Source organism: Papaver somniferum, unplaced genomic scaffold (assembly GCF_003573695.1).
Source record: "Papaver somniferum cultivar HN1 unplaced genomic scaffold, ASM357369v1 unplaced-scaffold_22, whole genome shotgun sequence".
Taxonomy (NCBI): Eukaryota; Viridiplantae; Streptophyta; class Magnoliopsida; order Ranunculales; family Papaveraceae; genus Papaver; species Papaver somniferum.
This window is the reverse complement of record NW_020632152.1, coordinates 3,782,347-3,805,048: the sequence shown is the minus strand read 5'-3', so window position 1 is coordinate 3,805,048 and position 22,702 is coordinate 3,782,347. Positions and strand designations below refer to the sequence as shown.

The 22,702-nt window shown below is 38.7% G+C and overlaps 1 protein-coding gene and 1 long non-coding RNA gene across 2 annotated transcripts; both read left to right on the top strand.

Moving 5' to 3' along the window:
- Window positions 1-279: 279 nt before the first annotated feature.
- LOC113340625 lies at window positions 280-1,758 on the top strand. Its single transcript, XM_026585750.1, has one exon. It carries the CDS (start codon window positions 280-282, stop codon window positions 1,756-1,758), a length of 1,479 nt encoding a protein of 492 aa, XP_026441535.1.
- Window positions 1,759-10,533: 8,775 nt separating this feature from the next.
- LOC113340496 lies at window positions 10,534-13,214 on the top strand. Its single transcript, XR_003355507.1, has 2 exons — window positions 10,534-11,518; window positions 12,744-13,214. It is a non-coding gene; the product is annotated as an uncharacterized LOC113340496 (long non-coding RNA).
- The last annotated feature ends 9,488 nt before the right edge of the window (window positions 13,215-22,702 follow it).

Here is a 22,702-nt window from a genome sequence, read left to right as displayed (position 1 = left end):
TCTTCAGGGAAATTATTAGGGTTCCAGGTAACAGCCGAAGGGATTTGATTTGACCCGGTCAAGACGCAAGCTATACTTACGATGCCACCGCCACGAACTTTGAAAGAACTCCAGAGTTTCATGAGTAAAATAAACTACATTCGCCGCTTCATACCGGGACTGGCGCAGATTGTCACTGCATTTACTCCTTTACTAAATAAAGTGGCGAGCTTTGTGTGGACCACGCTTCAACAGGAAGCATATCAGAAAATCCAACAAACGTTGTCCTCCCCGGCCGTCATGAAATCCCCTGTACAAGGAAGACCGTTGTGTCTTTACACCGCCTTCAGTGATACTGTTGTTGGAACCCTCCTCGCTCAAGAAGACGACGAAGGGATCGAACATACCATATACTACTTCAGTCGAACATTAAGAGATGCTGAACTCGGATACCCCAAAGCGGAAAATGCGTGTCTGGCTCTAAATTATTCCATCCAAAAGTTCCGACACTACCTTCTCTCCAACAAGGTGGTACTGATATCCAAATCTGATCCTATAAAGTTTCTCCTCTCAAAACCGGCCCTGATAGGGAGACCGGATAAATGGCTCCTTCAGATGTCAGAATTCGACATAACGTGTGCTTCCCCGAAGGCTATTAAAGGACAAGCTGTTGCAGATCTGTTAGCAGCACTCCTAGGAGAAAATACTTTAAAGTTACTTGAGGGTCTTCCTGGAGATCCTCCAGAAGTTTTTCTAGTCAAAGAAGAGGCATGGCTACTATTCTTCGACGGCTCTTCCACCCCTAGTACTAACACCGGAGGAGCAGGCGTGGTTCTGGTATCCCCTGCTGGTGAAGTCTTCTCGTATTCTTTCAAGCTATACTTCCCTTGCACTAACAACTCAGCGGAATACGAAGCCTTCCTCATAGGACTATCACTGGCTAAACAAGCTGGGGCCACACGTCTGGAAATAAGAAGTGATTCCAAACTACTCGTCAACCAGATGAACGGAATCTACGCGCTAAAGGAATTAACACCGGCGTCATATAGGGCTGAAGCACAAAAACTGCTAAACTACTTCGTTGATGTAACCATCACACACATCGGACGTAATAGCAACAAGCACGCTGATTGTCTAGATACACTATCATCAAAGCTGCAGTTCGAAGGATTCGAAGAAACCCTGACAGTGAAAAGGCGAACCATAGCTTCCACGTGGCTTCCGCTACCTAAGAAGGACGGAGAAGATGACTGGAGAACTCCTATTATCCAGGAACTCAACAGCTCACTTTCCCAGGGTAAGGTCAGTCTCAAGACTTTGCGAAGTTTCTTTATGCTTCAAGGCGTTCTATACCATCGAAACCCAGACGGCTCCCTGTCGGTATGCCTCGGAAAGGAAGAGGTGCAACATCAACTTGACCGCGTCCATGACGAGGTATGTGGGATAACATCGGTAGTAACCCTCTATCGTCGTTTACAACGACTTGGTTACTACTGGCCAGGTTACTACTGGCCAGAGATGGAGGCTCAATCCCGATCGCTTCAGAAAACATGTTCCAATTGCCAAGCACCACCGCATCAGTCAGAATTCTTCAATATTAATCTCGCTGGGGACTGGCAGAGGTCGTACATCAGCTACCTCTGCGATGGCATACTCCCTACCAACAAAGAAAACGCGTCCAAGATAAAAGACGAATCCAAAAAGTTTGTGTTCCATGACAGGATTTTATATCGCAAAAGTTTTGGAGGAAGTTTACTGCGATGTTTGAATGAGGCGTAAATCCCGTTCATGCTCAGAGAAATGCACGAAGGCGAACACCAAGGGAAACAAAAGTTGTTTCTTCAAATACATGAGAAATACTACTGGCCGACCATGGAAGATGACGCAGCTGCTTTCGTTCAGAAATTCCTGGAATGCCAGGTCCACGAGAACCTTATCCACGCGCCTCCAACACCCCTGCACTCGATAAGTAGTCCATGGCTCTTTTACAGCTGGGGACTTGACATCATCGGGAAGATCAATCTTCCATCTTCAAAGCAGCATGAATACATAATAACCGCGACCAAGTACTTCACCAAATGGTTCGAAGCTATCCCCTTGAAAGGAACCACCAAAGTCATAATCGTGGCGTTCATCAAGGAACACATCATCTACCGTTTTGGCGTACCTAAACACATCATCGCCGATAACGGCACACCTTTTGCTAACAAACAAGTACAGGGATTACTCGAGAGGTACGGTATCAAACAAGTCTTCTCTATCGTATACTAACCCCAAGGAAACGGGGAAGCCGAGAGCACCAACAAGACCCTGATTCGAATTCTCAGCCGAACGGTACACGAAAATCCCAGAACATGGCATGAGCAGCTTCCAATGGCTCTCTGGGAATACCGAACATCTCCAAGAAGCTCCACCGGTGCTTCTCCCTACTCTCTCGTCTACGGTGCGGACACAATCCTCCCAGCTGAAATTAAAATCACGTCTGCCAGAATTGCCGCAACAAGTGGAGTTCAATGGGATGAAGCCGAAACAATGAATGCCAGAATATCGGAACTAGACACCATAGATTCCAGAAGATTCAGCGCAGAAGAACACGCACAGGCATACAGAAACAGAGTTTCCAGAGCATACAACAGAACTGTGAAACCCAGGGTTTTCGAAGCAGGAGATTTGGTGTTGAAGACTGCTAAACACATCCAGCAAGACGTATCTGCACCAAATTTTTCCCCAAAATTGGAAGGGCCATATATAATTACGAAGGCGTATGACAGTGGGTACTACAATATTATCAAGGAAGATGGAGGAAAGCTAGAGGCAGTCATCAACGAGAAATGACTCAAGGAATACTATGCCTAACCACTATCTCACACAGTGCTACATCAGGGCGCGAAAATCCAAGCACCCTTTTCGCTTTCTTTTCATTTCCAATTATCAAGTTTCGATGCAACCTCAACAGATCAATAAAGGAAGGACTCCCTTTTCAAAGACGTGCGTGGAGAAAGGCAGTTGGGCCCGTAATAGCAAGCTTGGCCACTTCCAAAAAACGCACGCACCCTCCTTGCTAGCACCGGTCCCACCAAGCACTCAATCCGCGCCAGCTTCCCAATCCGCGTCAGCTTCCCAATTCGCGCCAGCTGCCAATCCGCGCCAACTGCCAATCCGCACCACACCATGCTTTCCAACGCCATGCTCTTCCAAACGGCCCACGCCCATTCCAGGCTCATTAATACTGACAAGTCCCTTTAACACCCAGTCTATGCTAGCAGCTCCGCCTCACGCTCCAAAGCCTGACCACAAAGGCATGTAAACGACTGGGGTCTATACAAAGCTACCAGAGGCAAGAATTGCGAATTCTACTTACATCTCAAAAAAGGTCAGAAAAGTCTCCTTAACCCCTTTTCACGACTTACTGTCTCAGTTCTGTCCTCGTCTGTCACCAACTTATGCTTACCTTGCCACAAGGCTCCTGTTCCAAGCTAAGCAGGGGACTTAATGTTGATGGTGGTTTTTAGAAAAGGGGTAAAATCGTAAAACCTTACGCAGAGCATGACGTCACCGGTGAAGCTAAGCGCATTTATAAGAACATTTAATGCACTTATGTAAAAAATTACCAGGGTATCTTTTCAAATGCTAAACTAGGGTTTCGACACCCAAAACCCTAAGCCGCACAATCGTTGCGCATCATGGCAACTATGCCAAAACAAATCCGCACACTCGCTTCGCATCACAACAACTATGCCAAAACAAAGCCGCACACTCGCTGCGCATCATGGCAACTATACCAAAATAAAGTCGCACACTCGCTGCGCATCACGGCAACTATGCCAAAAGAATGTCGCATCATCGCTGCGCATCTCGCCAACTATGCCAAAACAAAGCCGCACAGTCGCTGCGCATCCTAGCAACCATGCCAAATTTGAGCCGCGCAATCATGTAGCTACACGCGCCATTGGAACATGCCAAGCACCGCTTGTAACCTAGCATGCCAAGCCGTGCAAACCTAGGGCCAAGCCGCCACTCGCGCCATTGGCACATGCCAAGCGCCGCTTGCAACCTAGCATGCCAAACCTTGCAAACCTAGGGCCAAGCCGCCACACGCGCCATTGGCACATGCCAAGTGACGCTTGCGATCTAGCATGCCAAGCCGTGCAAACCTAGGGCCAAGCCGCCACACGCGCCAACACTTGCATTTTGGCATTGCCACCTGCACCAGATGCGCAACCTACAGCCAAGGAATTCCACGCAAGCCATTGGCACATGCCATGCAACCCTTTCACTTTGGCATGCCGCGCCTACATCAAAGGACACGATTCCTCTCAAGATGCAAAATCTCGACCGTCGAAGGTCGCCACTGAGCTGACACATCTCTCAAGATCAACTTATCAAAAACCAACGACATGCTACACGTTTTCCACGAAAACACTCGAGACATCAATACAAGTCACAAACTGGGGGATGCTCGTTAGGGTTTTGGTTTGGCGGTTTACAGCGTGCGACATACACAAATGCATGTTTCAAGACAGTGTATTAAGAATAAAACGGTTAGTAAATGCAGGAAGTAATGGTGAAACGCTATTACATTATGGAACATCAATTCCATCAAATTCCATCAATACCAGGCGTTATCACTTCTTCCCATTTAACTCATCCGTTTCTTTTTCTTACGAGGCCTGAGTACGTTTCACTTAGACTTGTATAAATAGGTCTTACCTATTTCCACCAAGACAACAAGTTTTTTGTTAGGAGAAATACAATACTCAGAAAAGCAACTTTGCTAGATTTCCCAAAAGCTTTCACCTTCTGATACAAGTCAAGTACTACTCTTCCAGAACTGTTCTGGTCTCAACACTCTCTTCGCTTCCCTCCCTAAACCATCCCTTCTCCTCCTCTTTGTGGCCAAAGCAAATCCGAAACGGCCATTTCATGGTTTAGGCTGAGTTGTACAGATTGATCTCTCGAATCTAAAGTACTCCCGTGCAGTACATTTGTTTAGGGTTTAGATTTGTTTCTCATTCACCTACCGAAATTACCAAAATCGGCAGAAACGATTTTTACCCATAAACAACTTGTAAATTCAGTTTTTATCTTTTTAATATGATTTTTCTTTCCTTCGCTTCATATTTATGACTTCTTCATATGCATATAAGTTTACCAAAATGGGGCAAATAACACTTCTTTTGCATTCTCATTCTTGCCTCATGTTATTTGTCGTATCTTTGATAGACCAAATATAATTGATATCCTTTATCCAAAACTTCTATTGGTGCGAACATATGTGGAACTTTTATGAATAACTCGTTTCTTGTATTATCTATGAGGTCTTATTTGTTCCTTCCTATATAAAGGTCTTATGTTGCCTCTTTTTATGTGCGACGAAATCACAAGCAGTCTTTACACCATAGTGTATTGACCCATTGATCTCATCTTATCATTTCCTCTTCAGGTTATTTCGCATAAATATCACAAATATTAATACTCGTATGAGTTATAAGTATTGTGACATTTACTTTTGACACAATTCAGCTCCCTAATGGAGGTTGTCGTCCTTATCTTCCCCATGATTGCCCTTTCAAGGAAGCTTACCTCTATCGGGTTAAGATTATGGCCCTTCCCATCTAGTTTTTCAACAACCAGTTGATTTCGCAGTCTCGCATACACTACCTATAGGGTTTATGGCAGCAAGACCGCACCCTAAGTGGGGTATCTTCAGACCGAGTGCATCATAGTCAGGACTTGTCAAGAGTGGCAAGGTACGCCCCAGGCAATCTTGACTCAACCGTGTACCTCGGCGCCCTGATCGAGTTTCCGAACTCCTTGGGAGAGCCTTTCTCACCTTAGTCTCTCAATCTAAGATTATTATGTTAGACTGAAAATTTAAGGTATCTCTTCCGGATGGGCATTATCGTTTAATTCTCACCCCAAATATCCACAACTCAAGTTCTGGGGTCGGTATAGCCTTCCCTTGAGTCATGCCTTCTAGGTCTTTCCAATTATGACGTGCGATAGGTCTTACTATATTGCCTCTTTCATATGAGCGAACTAGGGTGCACGTTACATTTGGATTCCTAGCCAATCTGATAATAAATATCATTTTCTGTAGCCTTTTATAAAGGTCTTATTATAAAGATTTCTCTTTGTGTTTTCTTATTATGGATTTACCATATGAAACTAAATTTTCTCATTCCAATCTTTTAACTCGTAGGACTCTAGTACATAAATGCTTTTATTGAATCATCTTGCTCAAAGAAAATCATACACATTCATTCTACACATTTGTCTTCTTCACTTTTGAATCTTCGTAAATTTTCATATGTTTCTCAGAATATATATTCTCATAACCATTCAATTGGTATTGTGCGGAAGTCATTGTGCCTTCCACCTTTTGATATTTTGTCTCCACTTATCTTCTCTCTCTTGTTTCTATTCATATTCATATTTTATTATCCATTTCTGCTGTTTCCGTTATTGATTTCCTTTCCTCATGATGATTATTGATTTTAAACATTCTCATCTAATAAATTCCAGCACTTCGCATACTGGTTTCTCAACTTTGTACACCACGTCAAACATCAACCATTAATCTCTTTGCTCTTTGTCTAGCTGTTGCATACTTTTTCCAATTCCTTCGCTTGGATTCTCTTGCTTCACACCTATCAACATCAATTTCTTTGCAACTTTTACTTTCAACTGTGTCCCCTCTCATAATTCCAACACCCTGAGGTAAAGGAAACTTGATGGACTGATGAAATGTTGATGCAACAACTAGTATACCATGCAGCCATGGTCTTCCAATGAGAGAACTATATGGTGACTCAACATCCACTACACAGAATGTGATATCTGTTGGTAAGCTTTGTAGAAGAATTCTCATAGTCACCTCCCCTTTTGGTTTGTTCGTAGAACCATTAAAACCATAGATTTTGTATGTTGAAGGGATCAACTCATCATCTCTTCCACCCATTGTTTTGTATGTGTGATAAAACAGAATATCCACAGCACTTCCAGTATCTATAAGAATTCTATTTATCGCCCAGGTGTTTTTCTCATTTTCTTCCTCATCTTCTTCTAACGGATTTGGATTAATTCCCAATCACACCACCAATGGACATTCATGTAGTTCTCCTCCTCCTGGTGTTTCATCTGCGTTGAACGATATCTTATGCTTTTGTCATTCTTTCAAGGGTGATACTTTTGCCTGATTAATAATTTCCCTTCCTTCAGCATCTCTTGCATATACTCGACTTAAGACATTATCATGGAAATCTTCTATGTTTCTGAACGAATGTATGATCGAGTTACAATATAAATTCTTTGCTTTCGCTCCCACTTCAATAACAAATGTACTTCTGTCCTTCTCCTTTGCATATGTATTTCCTTGAGGTGGTGGTGGTGGTAAATTTCTTGGATGATTTAGTAAGAAATGGTCCAACTTCCCTTGCTCGATCATTCTCAATATAATATTCCTCACATTTCTGCAATTGCTTGTTGTGTGACCGTGGAATCTATGATAGACACAAAATTCTTTACTCCTCCTCCCTGGTGGTGGCTCTTCGCCTGCATTATGTGGTTCTGGAATATCATCAATTAGGAGAGCATCTTCCCATACTTTATCCACTGTAGTGTTCAACTTTAGCAGATTTACTTGTTCCCACACTATTCTTCCAGCTTTCTTGTTATAATGTGTTTGTTGTTCTGCAGAGCTTCCTGGTTGAATTGTATCAGTACCTCCATATTTTTGAAGTTGCTTGTCTCTGTACTCTTTATCAAACTCTGTTTGATCTGCACTGCCCATAGCCGCTAACTTTTGTTCCATCTCCACATTACTCCTTTCTTGATTACCCTGCGATGTACTCGCAACAACATTTGTGAGCCTCGGAAGTAAACTTGTATTTGCACCTTTCGAATCATTTATTGCAACTGGTTAAGATTCCATATCTCTTTGCTTTCCCTCAAGTGCTATGTATTCTTCTTGAAATGCGCGCAGTTCCGACATTGTGATTGTATCCTTTACTCTGAAGATTTGGGTATATAATAGGTTTGTTGCAAAGACAGTATTAATGAATGCAAGAATAATATGTCTCTCATCCACCCGTCTTCCCATTTCACTACACATTGTTCTCCAACGAGCCGTTAGATGACGCAAAGTTTCATTTGTTCTTCTGCGAAGTCCGAATGCAGTCTCAATCCCTGGTCTTGATAGATTATTACTTATGTATTGCCCCAAAAAGACATTTTGTAAATGATGAAACGAACCAATGGATTCTACAGGTAGTCCTTCAAACACTTCAAAGCTTCACCTGCTAAACTTGCAGCAAAATACTTGCACATTACTGCATCATAATTTTCCCTCTGCAATAAGAATCTAGAATAAGCTTTCACATGTTGTACCGCACATGCACTTCCATCAAATGTACTTGTAAATGATGGTAAACTTCACTTATATGGTATCGGTGCTCTCTGAATTTCTTTTGTAAATGGAGTTTTTCCATCTTCCTCCACTGCTTCCTCTAGTTGTCTTCTTCCATCATTTCTTTCTGCTGTCATCATTTCTATTAATTCTTCCATCTCCTTGAGAATTTCTTTGCTGAATGATTGATCCAAATCTTCTTGCATGGGTCTTTTTAGTCTTGCTTGTCTCAATCTATTCTCATGATTGTTTTGGTGTATTGCCTCTTGTATCTCCTGTTGTTCAGTTTCTTCTCTTCTTCGCCTACGCTTTTCATTATTTGCTTCGATTTATTCTCTATCATGTCTTTCTTCATTACCTATGCGATCATATCGATGTTTTGATATTTCTCTTTCTTGTGGTGTCACTCGACCTTGATCTGTATCCTCTATGCGATGACGCTCGCGTCCCCTTACTCTATTATTAATATGACGCAACTCGCTTTGTAGTTCTCTTTCTTCTAATTCTTCCCTTTTTCTCTGTCTATCTCTCTCACGTGCAATATCTCGTCCGCGCTCATATTCGTTTCTCAATATTTCTCTACCATGTAATATCATTTTTCCTTGCCTTGGATGCTCTTCTTCCCTTTCAAAATTAGTATTTGCCCGACGAAGAAGTTCGCGTGGATGTTCATATCGATTAGTTGCTAAGTCAACTGTACGTCTCCTTTCCCCTTGATCTTCCAAATTTTCGTCTTCTTGCGAGTTTTCTTCAATGACTTCCATGTGTTGTCTTCGCCTATCATTTCTTCGATTAGATGACTCTGTCGGGAAGAACTCCTACTGGATCTTGACCTTGAGCGTGTAACACTTCTTGACCTTTGTTCTTGCAATCTAAGATTCTCTTCTCGTAAATCATCATTTTGACGGATTAAATTCGCACGCTCCTCTTCTTCTCTCTTTCTTTCAATTAGTAATCTTTGTCTAAGTTCTGCAATCGTCATATTTCCTTCACTCGCTGTAATTGGTTCTTCATTATCAATTCTCTGTCTTTCATATGTTGAATCTATCATTTCGGTATGGACAGTCACTCTATCATAATCTATATCATTATTATGTGCTTGTCCTCGCTGAGATCCAATTAAAATCTTTGTTCTTTGATGTTCGTCCACTCTTTCTTCTTCTTGCTCAAGATTTGTAATTCTTCTTCGTTCAACAATTCTGTTACTTCTTCTAGTCGCCATTCCTTGTTCCACAACAGATTCAATCCTTACCATTTCTAAATTTTGTGATCACACTGTTTTCTTTAAAATCTATGATATGCTATCAGGAATTATCATCCAGATCTGATTTCTAGCGCCAAAAATGTAGTTGTAAGAAATCTTACAACTACACTTCACTAAAAATGATCCAATTTCTAGGTGATCATTATGAACTCTTGTTTTATTAATCGAAGATTGACAATGCTTACAAGACAGATTCAAGTATTACAATAATTCTGCTTGAGACCTTGATTTACTCTCTCTCTCTCTTTCCCTATTTCTTGACTAAGACTTACCCTAGAATTCTCCTAGAAACAATGAATCTCTCCTTTATATAGGATTTTACATAATGGATGACAGCTAAGAATCCCATTATTTTCGGGATCACTATGCGACACATTCGCTCATCTTCGCATAGCATACTTCTTCGCATAATTCTTCACACTTTACTCGTGACTTTGCTGACATCATCTGGCGCGTCATCTCAACTTTGCTGTGTGCGACGCCCTTCACTTAGGTTGTATTCTTTACTTCGCTTAGTTATTAACGTGTGCGATATTTAACTCCTACATAACCAATATTATAATATTAAAAGGAGATGTGCAATTTTGTTTTTAATGAAAGTAGTGATACTAATTGGAAAAGGTCGATTATATTTGCGTATCCATGGAGAAAATACACCCATGGCTCCTTTATTGGATTTCCTACGAATGAATTTGTTTTTTTTTTGCGTTGGTAATTTCCATTTTTTTTTTCTTGAAGCAGGTATTAGTTCGGTAGATATTAATGAACTAATAGGCCAACTGATATTAATATTGGCCCAAGCCCTGGTTAGACCTTAGGGTTTACAAAGATGACCACTATATAAACTTGGGAATCTATCCACTCTCATTCTCTCAACAAACATATATGTTACAAAACCTCGCCGTCTTCACCTCTCCATCTCTATAGATCTACTTTGCTCAGCAATACGATGATAGAGATAAATGAAATATTAATCTTATACGAGAGTTCATACTCACATAACAGAATCCACACAATGATAACTCTTCTCAAAAATATTTTCATTACCTTCACAGTAATCTAAAAATTTAGGTGGTCATTGTCTTCGAAGTCTACGAGTAGATCTTTTAGTTGCAGTTCAGGTTATGAAACTGGGGGTCTTCATTTTCTGGATCTTAAAGTTTATCCTCCAAATGAAGTTCGAGGTTATGATTTTGATGATCCAATTAGGTTAGAGAAATATTACTGTTCAACTCTTGAATGGTTGGTGACATAATGCAAAATAATTTATAGAGAATTAATTTTGAGATCGGTGGTAAACTATAATGGAACATGTTATATATTAGTACTAATAATCAGTTTATGTATTTGGAAAATCAAATGGGTTAGCTTATGGAATTTTGATTGTCATATTATGTATGTTTCTTCATTTAATCTGCATTATGTAAATTCTTTTATTTTTGAGCAATCCTCATAGAGGGTCAAGCTTCATAGAAGGACCACGTCTCAGTCAATCAAAATGAGTTATGGTGTCTTCAATTAATCTTTCCTACAATCTGTTTCTCAAAACCCCATTAATCTTCATAGAAGGACCACGTTTGTATAATCTGTTTCTCAAAACCCCAGTTCAAGAAGAAATCAGATTCAGAGAAGCTTCAGATTCATTGTAGAAGAAAACGAAGAAGAAGGAGGAGGAATTGAGATTTTGATTTTGGTTTGTTGATTTGATTTGGAATAAAAATGGTTTAGGGTAGAAGATTGAGAGAGAAAGAGATATTATAAGAAGGTGGAGAGATCGGGGATTGATAGAGGTGGATCATTTGTTGTTGTTAGAAGGATTTCACAAGGATTTGAGAGGCGTGTACTGCTATGGTTTCATTCTCCTTCTGGTATCTATTCTCTTCCTCAACCCTATTGTTTCTTCATTTTTCCATTCGAAAGACTGAATTTAGGATTTTTTTTTTTTGAAATGTTGGTCTTTATTTGATTTCTTTTGAAATGTTGATGGGAATACAGATGAATTGAGTTTTATTATGGAATTTGGTTTTCGTTTTGTGAAATTTGGTGGATTTTGGTTCAGGAGATTGTTTATGTATTATCTAATAGTAGTTCTCAACTTGTTAGAATAGATTTTGAGTGAAATTGAGATTACAAGAAATCTTTGATTTGGTAGTATTAGGTGCTGGATTGTTTGATTCGGTAATGATATAGTAGTGTGTAGGTGGACAGATTAAGTTTTTGGAAGAATGAAAATCTCTGGAGTTTTTGGAGAAACTGGAGGCAATAAACTTGAATTTTATTTAACTACTTGAGAGTTGGAATGGCGAGAAGAAGTGGTACCTTACCTGGAATTATGGAGGGTCTTCAACCTAGGCTACTGAGTTCTCTGTTTGCCAAAAAAAAATATGAAGGGTTCGGGATTTGTTTGTATTATATAGGAAGAAGCTTCACAGTTCTGACATAGAATCTAATCTGCTACCATGAGTGATGAATGTCTAGCTAGGATTACAATGTGGTTAAATTGGGTTTCGACTTGGTAGATGAAACCCTAAGCTGTCAGACACACAATGATTTTCAGTTCGCCAACTGATGATAACTGCCTATATATAATGGGTTGGACCGTTTACATTAAAACTCGGTATGGTTTACTATCGATTAGAAACCCTTTCCTTGAACTGGGATGCTGGATTATAGTGAGAAGACCTAGAACAGGTAGTAGTAAAACTATCATATCCCTCAGATTCTTAGTGAAGCTGGATGGGACCATGAACTGGAAACCAATCTACTTGTATTCTCTATTTAGATTTTGCGGTGTTTGTTTGAACTAAATAACCCCATTTTTTTTAGATGACCGTCTGAGTGAGTTGCCTAGTTAAATTTATACGACCGCCTGTATCACTTACCATTGTAATTTATACGACCATAAAGTATCGTACCCAATTTATTTTTTATGACTTAAGAAAAATATTTTGGCTATTTTGTTGTGCCATTTGATATCTCGACAATATAGTACTCTATATTGATCAGATTATGGATTTTGTTGTGCCATCGGCAGTCCCTGCTTCTCGACAATATAGTACTTTATATTTGATATCAGATTATTTTGTCGTGCAGATTCTACAGTCAATTGTAGCTCGAGGTTCCAATGCAAGAACGGATAGTAAGGTGTATCTGATCAGATTATGGGTGCCAGGCCATCAGCAGTCCCTGCTTCATGTACTCATTCCTGCCTTCTTTGTCGAATAAGTTGGTGATGCCCCGACATCGTGAAACTAATTGATCTAGAATACAGATGGACATGGATGACTATTTATTAAAAATTAAATCCCGATAGATATTTTTATAATGTTTTTTGTTCATTTACTTATCTTCTGTGTTCTTAAGTTCGTCATTTGTAATCTGTTTATTTTACTCTTTATATGCACTTGTATTCATGTATGTTCCCTATGTTACGTCTCCAGTTCTCCTTGAGATTGGCATTCTCCTGTTGGAAGTGCTCCTTATTTTGTGTAAATCGTACTCAAAATCAAGTTTGTAAAGTTACTAGGCTATATCTTATAAAGTTGGTGGTGTATTTTAAATTTCTTTTTTGGGGTTTCATGTCTCTTTAACTTGTTCTTCGGTTAGTTCCCTTGCACTAACCATTTCGATGTCTCAGCCTCATACCTCGAATTCACAAGACACTGCGTGGGTGTTTTGTTAATATTGGGTCGTTTTAAAGAGCTGAGGATATTCCGCCTGTGGAAGATGGCACAGCCAAATTCTTCGAATTTCTCCAAGATATAAGGTAGGCTTCATTTCTAGGTTTTTCTTTGTGGTTACTTGAAAGGCAGAGTTCTTAAAATCTTAGGACTGTGGTTGCACATATTAATATATTGTCTTTTGCTCTTCACTCTTCAGAAATGACGAGCACACTCTGCCTGACTCATTGGTTTATATACAATCCCAGGTAAGAAAATCATCATTAATAATCCTTAATCAATTACCTTATCACCGAGCTCGCATCACTTTACAAATCCTTGTTTTTTGCAGTACAGGGAGAGGTGATGTTGATACCTCGAAAGTGGTTAAAGCCGATGAAGACGGTTTTATTGTGGGAGATTCAGGTTTATAGTAGCTTAAAAAGTTTTATGTTAATTGAGTTGTTGTTGTTAAGCATGAATTTGTACACTCCGATTGTGATGACCAAATATTAGCTTTTTAGTAAATGTTTGCTCGTAAGTTACTTGGACTTAGTATTTGAACATTTTAAAAGAGTTTATTCAAGCTGCAACTGCTAATACTATTAGGTATGGACATGTTGTGGTGTTAAACCAATGTTTGCTAACCACAAATTGAAATTTGAGATCGTTTCTTCTTTATCAAAGTTATTTTCTCTGTAAAAAAGCAGTTTGGAGGAAATGGATATGAAAGTTCAGAATTGAGTGCTGCAGTTGAGTGTTTCTTACCCTTTACTCCTCTTCTTACCAGTCCTACTTTATGCTTTTCAGGAACTTAAAGAGGACTTTGAAGTGGTTACGTCAAGGATATTGCAGGCAACACGAGTTTAAAGCTACTTTCTTTTTTCGGTGTAGTTGAATTTTTTTGCTTCACTCATAATTTTCTGAGTTCTTATGATTTAGGATTTTTGTTACAAGGAAAGCTGATTTGTTCAGCATTTTAAGGGGAAGGCTAATATTATTGAGATTTGTATTTGGCTTTTAGAAATTATCTCATATTACCGGTTTACCCCCGACTAAACCAATATCCTAACAGACCGTAGCAGCCGAGTAAAGATTCATTACGCCCGAAGAAGAAAAACACATGTATTCTTTTGGATGTGCTTCCTTAAAATTTTCTCGTGCCGTTTGATGGCTTAAATCTTAGTTTATTTTATCAACGAAATCATCTCATGTGATTTTTCTATCTGTATTATAGCAAATGTTGCAATCAAATGAATATCAATTTTTGCAATCAAATAATTTTTTTTAGTATACTCTGATCTCATCTGCGAGGTAACAAAACCAACTATGTTTCTGAATTCACTCGAATTAAATCCAGAGAAATGTATATTGGACGTTGGGTTAAAAGAAAAATATAGTTTTTGGTATTTGGGATTTCGTTCATATGGATCATCCATAATGGATGTGAAGTTCTCTTTGCATGCTCGACGGGTGTTTGATCAAATGTCTCACATATTTCCATGAGTGATTTTTGTCTGACATGTTAGATTACCTATATCAAGCACTAAATAATTAGATATTCAAGTTTAAAGATTGGGCTATTCATCCCATCACCTGATCACCATCCTAGGAAGCAAGTGAGGTAGAGACGGCAAGAGACTATTGTTCTCTTGTCCTGTGTATAGGAATTCCTTGTTCTCCTTTACCAGTATCGTTCCAATTGGCATCTTTTATCATTCATGTTATTTTTTGTGAAAACTTTTTGGACAGAAAAACGATAGAATTCAATCATGAAAATGATTTGGGGTTAATCATGCATGTTCCATAGCAGATCCAATGTAAGATTAGGTTAAGACCGATATTAAAAAAATAGTAGAGGACAGAATGGTAAACTCATCGTTTTGGTAAGGGGAAAGACATTTTTTTACTCCTATCTTTAAATGATCCAAAATCAAATAAAATATACCATGGTCAAACAATTTTAGCTTTCCCCTTAAACAAATCAGCTTTCCCTATAATAAAAATACGATTTAGGTCGAACATTTTTGTTTGTACTGTTTTTTTCCCCAAATCTTTCTTAGGCAAGTCTTGGGTGTGTGGGGTAGTGAATGCTCCTTGTTGTTTTGGGATTTCAAATGCATAGATAATAAACATGAGTGTGTATCAAATGAACACATCAAACAATAATAAAATAATACTTTCTCTGTCCCATTATTAAGTGACCTAGTTTAAGTTTGCACAATTTCTAAGACAAGCAAGCGGAAAAGTATTTTTAAGCACTTTTTACAATTATACCCTTATGAATAATAAAAAGTGAAATTTTGAAATGCTTTATCTCTCAAACTACACCACGGATGTTCGCAAACTTCGTACCATTGAAAAACATTTTAAAACACCTATGTAACGAATATAAACATGACTATCAAATTAAAAACACCTACGTAACGAATATAAACATGACTATTAAATTACACAAAATTGGTTAAAAAGACCAAAATCAACAATTCCTGGGTGAAATGGACAATTAGATTTTGATACGGTTTAAATGGACAAAAATGTAAAAATAAGCAGGATGTAACCAGTTTCATCGTGCCCATTTTCAAATATTTTTTCTTATTTTTAATTTACACAGGATGTATACAGTTTCATCCTTGCTATTTTTTAAATTTAAGCTAGGATGAAACCAATTTCATCCTTACTATTTTCTTTTTTGGCCATTTCACCCAAACTATTTTTTACTCGTCCATTTGAACCGTGATTCAAAAATATTTGGACAAATGATCCATTTTCCGATCAAATTATGCATATTTCTTATAATCAATTAAAAGGATAATTTTAGAAATATGTCCTTGTTTAGTGATATAGATCATTTAATGGTAGAAATATCTTCTTATTTAGTGATATAGGTCACTTAATGGTAGGAAAAAATCTAAAGTAACTAGGTCACTCATTAATGGGACGGAGGAAGTAAAACTTACGGTTTGATTTGAGCTGAACTTTAGTTCTGTTAAATAATTAATTATAGGATCAGGACGACCTGAAATTGCAGAATAGTCCCTACCTAAATAGCTATCATTTAACACCAGTAGGGTGCCTGCTGCGAAGCTCACTTCTCTATGAGCAAATTAGTACGTATATTCTTTCGGACAGTGTATAAACCGTATTGGGTACCTTACTAACATGGTCGTATAAATTAAAATGGGTACCTTACTTTTCAGGATGCTATAGAATATAATGGGTTAATGACCTTGGCGGTAGTATAAATTAAAAGAGGTACTTGAGGCAGGCAGTAAGATTAAAAAAATGGGTAAATTGTATACACCAACAAAAAAAAATACTGGCAACAAACTAAGGATTTTACAGTTATTACGAGATATTCCTGATATATCTATGAGATATCTCTCCCTTTCCTGATATATCTGTATCTTTGTACATTACTTGTCGTGTAAGCTAAGTTACTTCCTTTTATATCTCTGGTTCTTGTATATAAGACCAGATACATGTAATTCATTATTCACATCTTTACATAATCCAATATACCATGACAAATTCTGTCATGGTATCAGAGCTAGGTTCCTCTCAACCCTAAATCAAATCGTGTTTCCACTGCAACAAACAACAACCAATAATCAGTACTTGAATCATAAAACTCAAACCCTAGTATCACGTATCCTCTTTTATTATCACTTAACATGTCACGTGAAGATTATCAACCCATTACTGTGAAGTTCGATGGAACCAACTACAATCATTGGTCCTTGTTAATGAGAAGTTTTCTCAAGGGAAAATCCATGCGGAGATATATTGATGGAAGAGCCAAAAATCCTGCAACTAGTGTCGTTATCACTGAGAAAGGAAAAGAAGCTGGAGAAGAAACTGCTGAAAGCTGGGAGGTCAACAATCACAAGATCTTAACCTGGATAAGCAACACAGTTGTAACTTCCATAAGCATGCAACTTACAGGTTTTGAAACTGCCAAAGATGCATTGGACTTTCTTTCAAAAAGGTATACACAAATTAATTTTGCTCAAAATTATAAGCTAGAACAAGATATCCGATCTATGAAACAACAAATAGAACAATCTGTTTCAGAATTCCACTCTGAGATGTAGATTATATGGAACTAGTTAGCACTAATGGAACCCAACTGGACAGCTGACATAGAGCTATGGCAGAAATACAAAGAAGAATCACGACTAGTTCAGCTCTTAATGGCATTAAAAGATGATTTTGAGACTGTAAGAGCCTCAATACTACATCGATCACCTCTTCCATCTGTTGAGGCTGCATTGTCAGAACTCATCACTGAAGAAACTCGAAAAAGAATCAAGCCAGATATACCAGCCGTGTTTGCAGCTCCTTCACGTGCAAGACTTTACAATCACTTCAATACACAGAAGACATCTCGTGATTTTTCACAAACTCAATGCTACAACTGTAAGAAATCAGGTCACTTAGCCAAGAACTGCACTGTGACACCACTGCAGAGTGGACCTCACACTTCAGTTTCTCAAAGAATCCAACAAGAATCAAGTTCTCCAATTCAGTGAAACTATTGCAAGGAACCAGGACATACAGTAGCAAACTGCACCTCACCATCTTCCAGAAACATGAGAGAACGAAGAAGGTTTAATGGAACTGGATATGTACCTGCACCATCCACCCATGCATCACCTGCATCTATACCAAATAACCTAGCTGACATACAAGAAATGCTCCAACATGCACTTTCAATGGGCAACAATAACTCTACAGCAGCATCTGCACTATCTACTTCCGCAGGTATCTTCTCAAATGGTTGGTTTCTTGACTCAGGTGCCTCTAACCATATGACATTTGATTCTAGCATATTTGAGCAGAAAAGTCCTATTACTATACCTAAAATCCAAACTGCAGATGGATCTGAACTAGATGCCAGTCATATTGGTCAGATTAAAATCTCTGACAAGATACATATATCTGATGTGTTACTTGTTCCAAAAATAAGAATGAACCTTATATCAATTGGACAACTATGTAATCAGGGATTTAACATTTACTTCTTCTCTTCTGGCTGTGTGATATAGGATCCCAAGACAGAGAAGCTTGTTGGGATAGAACGTAGAGTAGGAAGATTGTACCTTCTCAAAAGAATGGTTTCCCCTAGACTGTCAAAGAGTGAGCTTGCTGCAACTGCAACTGCAGATTCCTTTTCTCCGTCTGTGTCTCCTTTTATGTCATAGCATTCTAATTTAGGCCATGTGTCTTTCTCTCGTCTCACTCATATGATAAATAGTGGATTGTTAGGAACTATTTAGGTTGATAAAGAACCTTATTGCATCTCATGCAAGTTAGGAAAACAAACTGCTCTTCCTTTCAATAGTAGTATAACTCATTCTGTCGAACCTTTTGATCTCATCCACTCAGATATATGGGGAAAATATCATATTATCTCTAAGGGAGGAGAACTATATTATGTTATTTTCATTGATGATTTCTCTCGTTTCACATGGATATATCTTTTCAGTTCTAGATCAGATTTTTTAAAAATTTACACAACCTTTTCTAGAATGATCAAGACCAAATTCAGAAAATCCATCAAGACATTCAGAGCTAATCAAGGAGGAGAGTATATATCAACTCCTTTCAAAGAATTCCTTGCAACAGAAGGTACCCTTCTCCAATTATCATGCACTGAAACTCCACAGCAAAATAGTATTGCAGAGAGAAAACACCGCCATATCATAGAGACAGCTAGAACACAACTTTTGTCAGCATCAGTTCCATCTAACTTTTGGGGTGAGTCAGTCCTGACTGCAGTCTACACAATAAACCGTATTCCATCCATAGTTACAGAAGGAATGTCTCCATATGAACGGTTATACAACAAGAAACCAAATTACTCTGAGCTTCGTGTTTTTGGGTCAACCTGCTTCGTTCTTCTTACCGAGAGATAAAGAACCAAACTTAGCGAAAAGAACGCTATATGTGTATTCCTAGGATATGGCATAGAACAAAAGGGTTATCGCTGCTATGATCCATAGAGTCAAAGACTACGTGTTTCCAGACATGTTACATTCTGGGAAAATATACCCTTTTGGTCTCTCCCCACTAGTAAATCTCCCAACTTAGAACAGTTCTCCTATCTAGATCCCTTTGAGGATACGTCTCATTCCAGTTCTCCATCAACATCCATTCAGTTTCCCTCCACAGATATTACTCCTCTTGAAAATAGGGAAGCTATACAAGATCACTCTATGGTTAATCCTGACGCAGCTTCTCAAGAAGGGGATCTTATATCTGACAATGTTACTTTACCAACACGAAATCGTCGACCACCAGTCAGGTTTGCAAACTATCATTGTTCATTATCGTCGATTTTATTTGTGCATGCACCAACTTCTTACAGGGAAGCATCTGTACTACCAGTCTGGCAACACTCTATGGACGAAGAATTAGTTGCACACAAAGAATCTCATACTTGGGATATGGTTGTACTACCTCCAGGAAAGTCTGTTATTGGAAGTAAATGGGTATACAAAATTAAAACTGACTCAGACGGCAAGATAGTTAGATACAAATCCCGTCTAGTTGCTCAAGGATACACTCAGGAGTATGGTATCGACTATGAAGAAACATTTACCCCTGTTGCTCGTATGACTACAGTTCGTACTCTTCTTGCTGTTGTTGTTGCTCGAAAATGGAATCTACATCAAATGGATGTGAAAAATGCCTTTCTTCATGGAGATCTTCAAGAAGAAGTGTATATGCGACCTCCACCTGGAATGTCTCACTCTCCTAATCAAGTATGTAAGCTTCGTAAACCTCTCTATGGACTCAAACAAGCACCTCGTGCTTGGTTTGAAAAGTTTTCCAATGTTGTTCTACGATTCGGATTCACTCAAAGTGCGTATGATTCAGCCATGTTTACTCGCTCCACTGCAAGGGGTATGGTTCTTCTACTCCTCTACGTAGATGATATGGTCATTACAGGTGATGACATGAAAGGCATTGATGTTCTTAAAACTCATCTTAGTTCATGTTTTGAAATGAAGGATCTAGTCTCCATACATTACTTTCTTGGTTTAGAAGTTTCTCACTCATCTGATGATTGTTTCATCTCTCAAGTAAAATATGCCTCAGATATTCTTCAACGTGTTGTATTAACGGATAATAAAACTGCAGCCACACCTCTTGAATTGAATAACAAGCTTAGTCCTTCTGATGGAAAACTCCTTCCTAATCCTACCTTGTACCGCCAGCTTGTGGGAAGTCTAAGCTACTTAACTATTACTTGACCAGACATCAGTCATGCAGTGCATATAGTTAGTCAGTTCATGGCAGCTCCGCGATCCACTCACTATGCAGTTGTACTCAGGATCTTACGTTATATCAAAGGGACATTGTATCAAGGAGTTACGTTTTCGTCCACTTCTGATCTCTCCCTTCGTGCATATTCAGATTCAGATTGGGCAGGAGATATTACAGATAGACGCTCAACTACAGGCTATTGCATATTTCTGAGTAGTTCATTAATATCTTGGCGTAGTAAGAAGCAAAATGTAGTTTCCCGATCTAGTGCTGAAGCAGAGTATAAAGCTCTTGTACAATCAACCTCAGAAATTGTTTGGCTGTGATGGCTTCTATGGGATATGGGAGTTAATCTGTCAGAACCAACTCCACTGTACTGTGACAACAAGGATGCTATTCACATTGCTCACAATGATGTTTTTCATGAACGTACCAAGCATATCGAAATTGACTGCCATTTTGTATGTCATCAGTACAAGAAACGGATTATCAACTTATCCTTTGTTTCTTCTGAGCTCAATCCATTGATGTAATTCCTTGTTCAGTTTTAAGCTGTACATTACTACTTCCTACTACATTCTTTTTAATCCAGTGTAAATCAGTGAAGGCCACCAAAGAATTTTTTCCCATAGTCTTGGCCACCCAACAATCACCCAGGCATCCCAACTTAAACAATTAACAATTACTTAACTGAAAATTACATTGAACCCTAATTAAGGTTTTTTGATAATTCAATTTTTAGGGGAATCAATTTATGAATCTCAAGTTTTCAGTGTTAAAAAAAAAACTGAAAATTTAAGCGATTGTTAAGTAAGAATCAGTATGCAGTGCAAATATTAAACGGAAAAATATTCGCCATAGCCAAAAGAATAAGATTAGTACCTGAATTCACTTGTGTAGTTGCTGCATGAGCAAGACTCACTTTTCATGATATAGTTATCTAGAAGAGTACCTTGAGAACATAAATCAGCTCCATCCTCTCATACGAGAGACCCAGAATCTGATAACATGACTTGTTGGAAAAAAATTGGTTTCACAAATGATGAATGACACAGAGAAGAAAGTGTTGCACTCCAAAACTTTCAAGGCTTGTATAAATTTATTTTAGACAAATATTTCTACCCTCCCAATAACAATTGGCGATTACAACAGGTATGCGAAATATTGCCTTCAGGATACAATGAAAGCCCTGCAACGAAAACTGAATTCAAGGTTTGTACCCCTTGATTCAATCAAGAACACACAAAGAGATTTCTGATTTCTGATGATGCTTTTTGAAATAGAGAAAACAGATTGATTTTTCTTATATGTTAAACGAAACTGGGAGAAGCTATTTATAAAGGGTTTTGCACCTGTTGGGAATAGGTTTTTTTTTATTCGCCAACAGGTTTCTATTCACGAAACGTCAGGTTCCTTCATCAACAGACATCAATGGTGTCTTTTGGATTCGAAATTTTCGAACAGGCTTTTATCGGCCAAATAAAACCTTCAGTTCAAAAAATTCTTCCGGGGGCGTTGCCCCCTTGAAACCCCCACCAGGTGCAAAATAGGATGGTTTTGCACCTGTCGACCACAGCCTGGGGGGCGATGCCCCCAAGGACCCCCCTTTGGTTAGCGGCGTTGAAAATATTCCAACATTCTCCCCCTATTTTCAAAAACCATAAAACAAAGTTAAAACTTTTAAATCAGAGTGACTGCATCACCGAAGTGACTGCCTACGTACCCGAGTGGGATCAAGCCAACGTAGTTCAAGCACAATTGAGACTAAGCATCATCGTTGAAATCAACACATAAATGATAGGTATTTTTTGGATTTGAACCTTCACTTAGTGTAAGAAACTCAAAGCCTTATCGAGGTTCTATGGTGAAACCAGTCTTGAACCAAGTACCCCTTATGATAAAACGGAGTCTCCACACATATTGATTTCATAAAATCATGTGTTCTGTAGCCAAGCACGTTAATGGCCATGTGCTTATATCCTTGTTCATGAGTCTTCTTTAGAGAACGGTCTTCTTCTCTTAGGAAACGGCCTTATTTCCATACTCATATAGGTAAGTCTCGAAGGTGTTTCTGCGATACACCTTTTACTAATCATAGACTCATTAAGGATTTACATCCAT

Excerpts from the sequence above, each read along its gene's own strand:
- LOC113340625 (XM_026585750.1), top strand. The coding sequence starts at position 280 with ATGAAATCCCCTGTACAAGGAAGACCGTTGTGTCTTTACACCGCCTTC.